Here is a 10,374-nt window from a genome sequence, read left to right on the forward strand (position 1 = left end):
TATCGGAAATTATATCAACCTGTCAGTGCGATCGTGAGTGTGCTAAAGAGAGCAAGTCGAACGAAAACTGGATCTAATCCTGTTTGACAGTGTACAAGTTGCCAAACCACCTCTGATCGCCTTTGGTGGAGAATATTTAAAATGTATAAATAACATCCGCCTTAGAGTCGCTTATACTTCTTATCGTGCTTATATACGGTGAGCTGTAAAGGATCTCAAATTTAATAACATCATTAATAATGTTATCAGGAAAAAATGCCAGTCTATAAAGCATTCTCGATCGGAGCTATCAGCATTTGCACTGATTCCGTTCTGTTCCTATATGTATACCCTGATACATTCTATAATATATAATATATTATTTAAATTAATTAGGTCGCGATATAAAGATACACATTTATGAAACATTTAGTATCATTTTAAATTTCAAAAATTTTGATCAATTATTTGCTATATAATAACGGTACGTAAGTCAGATTTCTACGCTAACTGCAAATCACACACGCAAAGGATTCAAATAAACATTTTATATCTTGCGAGTAATCCGACATTTCCGCATGGCTGTTTCTCGCGTAACGATGCACGAGCCTACGCTACGCGATGGAATAAAAGTAAAGTATCACGCCAGTATATAATCGTTTACAGGCATCCTAGAGACTTCCTGTCTCTATCTCTTGTTGCAGCGACAACGACGCCGCCGTCGCCGCTAATACAACGAGCGTCCTCGACGCAATTTGTCAGCTCCCGTATCTTTGCATATGCATAGGCGGATACTAGGAATGCGCGTAGATGCTACGGCAGCATTTTGCAAGAAATTATCCGTTAACATTCCTCATCCTTCCCGCATTTAATTGCCGTTTGCGTGCGCGAACGTTCGGAGGATCGTTCTTGTAAATGCATCTGCGCTGCTATATTACGTACATGATACGAATTATATTACGTACATTACGGCCACGAGATATTCTTTTATCGCCGTTCTTTTTCGTCGGGATATTGCATATTTAGTTGTGTTGCCGTTTCTAAATTCATATTATATGCAAAAAGAAACGCAAGTGCGATCGAAATGGCATCGTGACGGAAATCAGCGGGACGCGCGTGAAGAACGTGCGAACAATTTAAGATCATTCGGTCAGATGGAGTCGCACGCTCCTTCGTTCCGAGCCAATCTTTCTTGCCGATTACTTCCTCGAACGTAAAGAACGACGGAATCCGGAGTAGGATTTTCATTTGCAGGCAAAAGCGTTACGTCACTTGCTTGAACAGCTCACCAGATCCGTAGTCCGTAGCCAGGCTCCTTCCTGTCTTCGGAATCAACTCTAGACCCCGCGTTCTTTTCTGCTCGCCACCTTCTTGCGCGCATTCCGGCGAGCAAGTATGCACCACCGGCCGATCGATCGATCGATCGATCCAGCCCGAGCCAGCGCGATCGATAATGGATGATCATGCAAAAGTAGACAGTGTAGACACAAAGTGTCGTCGTTTGAAGAAAAATATAATCAATGATCCTTGCAACATCCGACGGAATGAGAAGAAACAAGCGCGAGGAATACAGCATTATTGCGACAAATCGCTCTCATAAAGAGAAACGGAAGAAGAGGAAAAAACGATGGAAACTATTTCACAATTGTAAACCGTCCTCGCGGAAGCTAAGAAGGTATCATGAAATATGTCAATTTCTATCTTACGATTATTTCTCTCTCTCTCTCTCTCTCTCTCTCTCTCTCTCTCTCTCTCTCTCGACATTTTTATTATTAGATATCTTATTTAAACATGACTATGTTCGGACACTACAACTTAATAATCTTTCGACTCTTGCTTTCAATAATTTGTATTGCTTGAGAGATTCCGGTCTATAAACTTATCAGTTAGCATTATATTATAAATTAAGAGAAAGTGTATATAATATGTATATATAATAATATACACTAGCAACATAGCGATTAGAAGCGAATTAGAGCTGAACTATCAGACTGTATCAATAGTCACAAAAAGCTTTGAGGTGACATGGATAACTAATAAGAGACAACGCAGTTTTATAATCAACGCTAGATTAGTAATTTTAATATATTATAGATATCTATGTAATACGACAGGAGAATTAATTACATAAATTATATGTAAAATTCAGTAAACCCATAAAAAGAGAAACGTAAAAAGAGAAGTAAACTTATATAAATATTATTGTAATGTAATCATGTATCGCAATAAATTTTAATGTGAAAGCTAACTAAGGCCACAGTTTAAAATATTATTAATACGCTAATTTTATTCTAGAGAAACTGCTCATTAACGTTCGGTACGTTATTATATCTCTGCAACCAGACAGATATATCTATATTACTCACAGCGCCAAACCTGGTCGCCACCGTTATGTAATCGACATCACCCGAACATTTGTATTTGCATTAGCGTTTACAGACGTCATTCGCGAGGTCTTGATATTTGTAATAGTATTATAATTTCCGTATTACATCTTTCTATTTTTGTAGGATCAAAGACAGATCAGTGCTACGTTAACTTTAGATCGTATAAGCGGCCAAATGCTTTCGTGCCTCACAATTTGTATCGACATGTCGATCGATATCGCAGCTCAATTTTAACAATGGGTATTAATACCAATCAGTCGTTAAGACATCTCACGCGGCCATGTTCGGCCGCGCTTGATAAAGTCGCTGAATTCGCGCCTTTACGGCGCCTGTATGCTTGTCGCGCGGCATGAAACTGCTTTACTACGGTTGTAGCTAACATTACGCAGTCAGTGTCGGTGTCATTATCGCGTTGGACGAGAAACGAGCAATCCGGAGACGACGTGACGATTATTTTAAGCCAGCCGCATTCTTTCTTATTTCCCTCCACTAAATATCAGGATATTTTAAGTGTATAAGTATAAAGATATTTTAAGCATTTAAACATATAAAAAACAATGCAACTCCCATGCTAAAAAGTTATTAATCTTAGTATCCAAAATATGCTGTATGTGCTTATTTATATATTTATTATATTTATCACGAATATTTATAAAATTAATTAAAGACCTGATTATAGTCTCTGCAATAGTGCTCACAAATAAATAAGATTTTCTTTAGCAAAGCTTTTTTCACTTTCAAGATTGTTAAGTGACTATGATCAAGACAGAGTTCTACAATCGAATCGGAAAGATTTCTTTTGAGAATGCGACATATCTCGCATTTTTTTCGATTTCCAGGTCGCACAGTTAATACCTTCGACGTCCGCCCCCTGATGTATAGCAGTGAAAGCTAGGTGTGGAATAAGAGGCGTGACAAATCGCAGAATTAGGTCGACCAATGCACGACAACGACGACTCGCGTGCAGATAAATGCGTGAACACACGCGCGAGCGGCAAAACCGCCGCCTGCGATACACGCGTCTCCCTTCTATCTTGCTACTGCATCGCGTGTATACTTGAGTGCATTAAGAAGAATCTTAAGAAGCTGTCAAATGATACAGAAATATTTTTTTTACATTTATAATGTATCGCAATAGCTCGCATATCCAAAATTCGTCATGACAAACAGATCTATGAATATCATAGAAAGATCATCCTAAGCTCTTCTAAAATTGAGCTGGATGACTTTGTTTCATATATTTGATTGCAAGTTATATATAAGACTCTTATCGTCTTATCTCAATAATTTTTTCGCGTTTTCGTTATTACAAAACAAATCTAAATTCTGTAGAAGGTACACAGTGGAATGATGTAGCTATAGCCGGCAAATTAATGTGCTCCGGTATACTTGCGTGTGAATGTGCGTGTGTACGTCCACGCTCGCACGCAGGGCCCGTGATTAATCCTCATACGCACGCCCATAATTCGCCCCTGAATTGCCTCGTAAACGGGCCGACCCGGCGGATTAAATGGAAGCATTTCAATGCGGCTCCCGGTCTTATCTATCCGAGTCCGTGTTATTAATCCTGACACCCAGGCATAAATTGATATATATATATATATATATATATATATATATATATATATATATATATATATATATGTATATATAATGTCGCGCACCCATCAAAGACCAGTAATCTCCTACCAGTACTATATTCCCGATGACTTTTTCGTAGCTACTAATTAACGCATTCTACAGTCAACGATATAATCCAGCGTCATATAACGTAATTCGAATCGGTTCAATTTAGATCGGTGTGCAAATGATTCGCCAAATGAATCCGATTTATTCAGAAAAACGTTCTAATGATCCGATAAAGACGATAAACTGTAATTACGTACGATTCCAAATATGTCGATAAGATAAAATAATGAGAATGTTAGCGAGGTAGCAGATATCGCCAGTCACTTAATTAGCGCGTTAAAAATTTCACGACTAGGAAATGCTGTTACGTTAACATCAGGTGAGTGTGAACGGAGGCAAGGGGCATTTATACTGTATAATTATATAACTTGGCGTTCAATTTACGTTCCCTTAACTCGAGTTACAAGGGTTTCAGATAGACCTAGAAGCGAACGTCGTTCATTCCTTGTGCCGGTACGAGTTGCTCTTCTAGAAGACTAGTCAAACTAGTGTAACACGAACGAGGACAGAGGCGAGCGAGGAGAAACTATTGTTGTTCGTGGTCGGCAACAATAACGGCACGCTTCCTTTGCCACCGCGAAAAATAATCCAGGCTTTGTCTATGATGTACACCGCAATACGCCGTCCGCAATGCTCGTGCAAACTGTCGCGTTTTACGGCGTACAACATCGTTTTCAGGAAACCCCGCGCGTTCTCACACTAACCTCCTGCTCGAATACTACGTTTCCCATCATACTAAACCGATGCTGTGTCGCGCAGTGCGTCTAAGAATGGAGTCTTGTAAGTTATAAGCTAAATTGTCTAATAATTTCAAGTACCTTATGAGCATTTCTCTTTTTCTCTCCTTTTTTCTCACTTGTAAAATTTCATATGTTCCATTAAAATGTTAAATGCTAAATTTCAAATATGCAGATGATTTAAAGCCGTGGTTTAGAACCTGTTTCTCAATAAAAACGTATTTTTTACTGTGCACTAATTAACTTTCTATTTCCTCGCAATTAATTACACATTGAGATATTAAAATATTTCAAAATACTTAAAATTACCAAACTCCTTGGATGTATTTTTACGCCAATTCGCAATAAAAGTCTTGACCAGCTCAGCGAGCTCGCCGGAACATTATATCGATTATTAATTCATTCATATTGCCGGTTAGCGTGTACCGTAATCCATTGCGACTGAAACGCCCCACCGTCATTAAACTATGATAACGAGGCCCTCAGGCGACGATGAGCCGGTGCTTAACGTAACTCCTTTTACCCACTCTTTTAACTTCCTTAACTCGATACGCCGCGCCGACACGACGACACCTGCCCCTGAGCAAAACGTCGATTTTTCGAATGCCATATCGAGATTTCTTCAAAGAGCACCTTCGTGCATCCTTCATCGGATCACCCTGATTACATCTTCGAACGTCACGTGCGATATTTTAATGATCGCCTGCTTTGTATCGAGTACTTTAAGTCTATACACAGTTATTTCATCGAGAGAAGATCTCGCGAGATAAAGTTGCGCGCGAACATAGTAATTTTAATATAGAATGCCTCGTGCATAAAATGATTATATGTGATATATACATATTACAAGGTATTGTACACAGAGTGTCTGGATTCAATGCAGGAGCTTTTGAAGCTACGTCGCGGTGAAAGTTCACAAAACTGCGAATAATAGTAAAACAGCCTAATTACGCGAATATCGGAAGGAAATCCGGGGCGCCGTATCCTCTCTCACTCTCTCTCTCTCTCTCTCTTTCTCTCTCTACCTGTCGCTGCGCGGCGTAGAAAAAGTTAATGTCAATCGATGGAAAGTACATCGTTACGCGACGATTATTCCGCCAGCGGAATCGCCATCGTGAACAAGCGCGAAATGTTTTGCTTTTTCGAAGCGTCGTGATTTTTTGATTAGGTATGCCATTGTATTACAGTTCCTCGACGAAATGGAAGATGAGGATTTCTACATCTGGGAAACCGCCGCCTGTTCACAGTGTGCCGCGGCACACCGACAAAAAGCACCGTGACTCGATGCTGCGAAGAGAAATCAGGCGACAGATCGATCGACGGGTGGTAAAGCCACGCCGTCTCGGTGAAGACGCGGTCTTCTTAATCTCACTTGCGCCCCGCTGTTTCTAAGTTTGTTTATTATTTTTGTCAGCCGCGTTGTGTCGTTGCCAAAGCCGGATCTTGTTCCGTCGCGAAATTCATTTGACGCGAAAAAGCGTGCTAATTTATCTTGTTGCGCGTAAACGGATAACGTTCGTGACCGCGACGATTTTTTTCTTTCTTTCTTTTTTTTTTTGAGCGGCCGCGCCTAATTGGATCACCCACGTTTCGCGGAATCGTCCGTTGCCCTAAAAAGTCGCCTGCGTCGTAGGAGGTCCTCCCGAGAATAGATTTATTAATTTCATGGAATTGTTTTTCATGGATCCCCGCGATTGCATGTGAGAATCGCACGGTTTGATCAAGCGGAACCCCCACAGGCCGTACCGAATCTCGGTTTCCCGTTCTCTAAGTCGGACGGTCTTTCACTAGAATCTACTCCAACTCTAGCATCTAAAATATTACAACATCTAACTCCGCAGAAATAGGCAATCGTCAAAGAAGAAAAACCTGATACAATTAATGTAATTAATAAAACAATGATCGATCTTTTAATTTCCACAACGAAATAACTTTCACGAAGAAATTAAGTTGCAGAGGACCGTTGTCATTCGCGATTTCCGGGTACGGAGGCCACCTTCGCATCTACGGAGAGAGCGCGCATTGTGTGTGAGACAAAATATAAGAAAAGAACCGGCGAGAAACGCCAAATCGGTGCACCGCGAGCGGCGAGGTCAGGAGACTGCCCGTCCGGGTTGAATGGCAGCATTTAAAACGGCTTAAAGTCAGCGCGGACGTAATCGGTCCTGTCGATCTTCGGCGGCGCCCCACGCTCGCCATAATCCCCCAAGCGCGAGATGAACACGTTGGGATCTCATTCAGCGGGGCCTGCTCGACGACGCGGCCGGTGTTTCTCGACGATCCGGAGAGGATCTCTGCGCGTCGGCACTGATCATTGTGCTCCACGCGATATGGACCCATCCCCATAATAGGCCCACGTCGCTTCCATCGTTGGCGTTGTCCGGTGCCGATACGAGAATAAAGACTGTCCGTCGATCGGTCTGCTCTGGTTTTCTCTTCTCACCTCCCCTCCCCCCGATCGGTGAGACGAGTACCCTCTTCGTCGCCCTGCATCTCGAGTCTCTCATTGTGGATCGGTGATCGTGGATCGATGATCGTGGATCGCGGTACTGGAGCGCGGTGCGGAGCGAAGCGTACCGATACATTGTACTGTTCACGATATACGTGGGACCTTGTGTTTCCTCGTCATCCCATTGCCAGTCGACGTGAATCCCATGTCCGTGCGCCAGATAAGATCGTGATCGATGGTACGTGCGATCGATATTTCGCCCTCGCGTCTCCGCTTGGACGCCTTTCTTTGTGCGTCGGAAAAATTGGGCGTTACTCGGGCGAGATCTTACGTAACTACCTCGCGATCAGAAACCGCTCGGAAAGTCAGTTTATGTGGCAATAGTAAGTGCCTTATAGTGATCCATATGGGTAGTGAGAAGCAGAATGGACGAAAGTGTTGCCATTCTGCGAAAAGCGAGCGTTCGCACAAAAATTAAGGTCGCCTCTACGATTGTAATCGCTGTCGTAACGCAGCAAGGGCCGGCACCCTAGACGCAAGAGAGAAACGCATAAGAAGTCGCCGCCGTACAGGATGTCGGGATAATACACATTATAGTCCAGTCGTCATTACGTGCAAGTCCACCGTCCTGCGATACGTGCGCAACGCGAGCCGGAAGGACGACTCCCGCGTGTCTGCTTTTCCTGCATGAATGAAATGTAATTTAAGCTTACTCAAGCACCCGTATTTTCATTCATCCCGCATTAAGGTACGCTTTCTTGCGAGTCTCTATGCAAGGCAGAGAGTCTCATCCGCGGCGAACGTCGTCGATTAGACGTCGCGCGTCGACCACGATTTTTTTCAGCCGACTCTCGTTTTCGCTTTGTTCGCCTTTATTCGGGAACATCTGGTGGACAATCGCGAAGCTGAACCGCTGTCGCGAATCGTTGCAGAAGATTTGAATCGTTTCTCAGGTGGAAAGCGACTCGGCAACCTTTAATTTGACGCGACGCGTCAAGGTAACGGCAGGGGTAGGGAAGAGAACGAGGCACACGGAAAGGGGCAAGAAGGGGGTAAAAATCGGTGAGGAGGAATCATGGCTGGATGCACTCCCTCCCTGTGTTCACGCACTTTTACCGTCGGCCAGTATCGGCATTGCCTCTGCATTTTTTGAAAGGGGGGAGACCGCGAACGACCGACCTGTTGAGCGCGTCGTCGTGTCGAGTCGAATTGCGTGTATCGCGATGTACATAGAGACTGCAACGAAAAATTGCAGCAGCGCTTTTACGACGATTGCTGCTCGGTTGAGAAAAACTCGCTTCGCGACCCGCAATTCGCTGACAAAGAACATTTGATTTGAACCGCTTCCGGTTGAAGCCTTCTCACTACTTCCGATCGCAACATCATGACGACATATGCATAATTTCGAAGATCTTGCGTTGTGTAATAAATATAAAACGCCTACTTTTAAAAAAGCCGTGTAAGAGGTTTTATTCTTGCTTTTCCGCGATGCCGATCTCTCACTGGACTTACTTCGTGAGCATCTGTCATCGCATATTTTAATAGTTTTGTGTATCAAGGGGTTAATAGTGTAATGTAATAGTAATAGCTAACTCTAACGTGCGTCTGTGATGTCTAGTAAAAGGAAAAAATATATATGATAAGCTCTGTAACATAATTCAGGAATCAGGCGTTTTATTCTTCTCTTTAGAAGATCATTGCAAAATCAGCACTCTTCTGATTACGAAAGTATAAGAATACGGATTAATATTCGTTTGGTCAGTTGAAAATCGCACAGGTAATTAAGAAAAGATGCTTCGCTCAACACTTATCTTATTCGAGCTAATTTCTTCCGGTTGTCAACGGATAGAAATCAAAACAAAGCATACTTTCTTGAAACATGCCGTTTGCGGCGCTCCACTTTCTCTCGCGCGTCTTCTTTTTTAATGACACCCATTAGAATCATTTATAATGGTCAACGACCGCGTACACGACGAACGGCAAATTACATTTTACATAACGTCATCCCTACCCGATGCACTCGCGGGGACATGCATTCATATAAAGAGAGAGAGCGTGGCTGGACAACCGATTGACAGTTTGCTGCTCGATGCGATTTCCGAAGATGGCAAAGTTTGCAATTGTCGCGATCGTTCTGCTGGCGAGCACTGTCTCGCAGTCCCAGAGGATAATTAGGGAAACAACCACACAATCCGCAGGTGAAAGATATATAATCGAAGCGAGTAGAGTCAATTTTTTTGTAATTAGTTATTACTAAAGTTATACATGCGACTAGATTTTAATTCTCGATTAATCCAGACCTCTTTATCTTATTTGATTGCAAGATGCGAACGTAGCGGCTATGAGAGACATCCTGCAGAAGATCTCGAGCGGGGATTCGAACACGGAGGATGACTCAAAGCTCGTCGAAATCATTAAGGAGGCAGTCGTGAGGACCGCGGAAGAAATTAAGACGCCCACAGGCTCGATCGAGGCGGCCGCTAAAAAAGCGCAGATATTGGTGTCCGAATTGACCTCGGCGTACACGAACGCTATCTACAATGCCAAATCTCCCGAGGATGGTCGAGAGAATTTTGTGCGCTTCCAGACCACTGTCCAGGCGATCGTGGAATTCATCAAAAACGGTCAATTTTTGGCATAGTTTGAAAAATCCTATTTTTTCTTCCGCTATTTATTTTAATCTTGCATATTTATTCGTTATACGTGCCTGTCTATCGCTAATATCACAAATGTATCATAGAGAATCGATAAATATAATTGAGTGAGTTAATCATGCAAAGTGCACACCATCTACTATACTTTCGCTCTTAGCATAATTTATAATTACATTAAGATATTGGGTAATAAACGTCGATAATATCTGTAAAGACGTAAGAAAATTATTTATCCCGTGTAGACAATGGAAGAAAAATAGTTTTTATATTTGTATCGCGTGAGGCCGCACGCCCTTCGGCGATCGTTTGTGTTATTTTGCTGGCAAGACGAGCGCGAGCGGCGGTAACGCAGAATTATTCTTGCTGACGTACGACTCAGAGGCGGACGATCCATTGTAAAAGCGGCGGTGGGCTCATAATCTGGCGATGTAGGATCTCTCCAACCCGTGGGGCTGACCGGAACTGCGCCTATGCTCTTT

At 42.7% G+C, this 10,374-nt stretch overlaps 1 protein-coding gene across 1 annotated transcript; it reads left to right on the top strand.

The window, feature by feature from the left end:
* Positions 1 to 8,928: 8,928 nt before the first annotated feature.
* Positions 8,929 to 10,081, top strand: LOC139809022 (uncharacterized). The gene is made up of 2 exons (XM_071771621.1): positions 8,929 to 9,439; positions 9,566 to 10,081. Exons 1-2 carry the CDS (start codon positions 9,331 to 9,333, stop codon positions 9,880 to 9,882), a joined length of 426 nt encoding a protein of 141 aa, XP_071627722.1. The 5' UTR covers positions 8,929 to 9,330; the 3' UTR covers positions 9,883 to 10,081.
* The last annotated feature ends 293 nt before the right edge of the window (positions 10,082 to 10,374 follow it).

Source organism: Temnothorax longispinosus, chromosome 1 (genome assembly GCF_030848805.1).
Source record: "Temnothorax longispinosus isolate EJ_2023e chromosome 1, Tlon_JGU_v1, whole genome shotgun sequence".
NCBI lineage: Eukaryota > Metazoa > Arthropoda > Insecta > Hymenoptera > Formicidae > Temnothorax > Temnothorax longispinosus.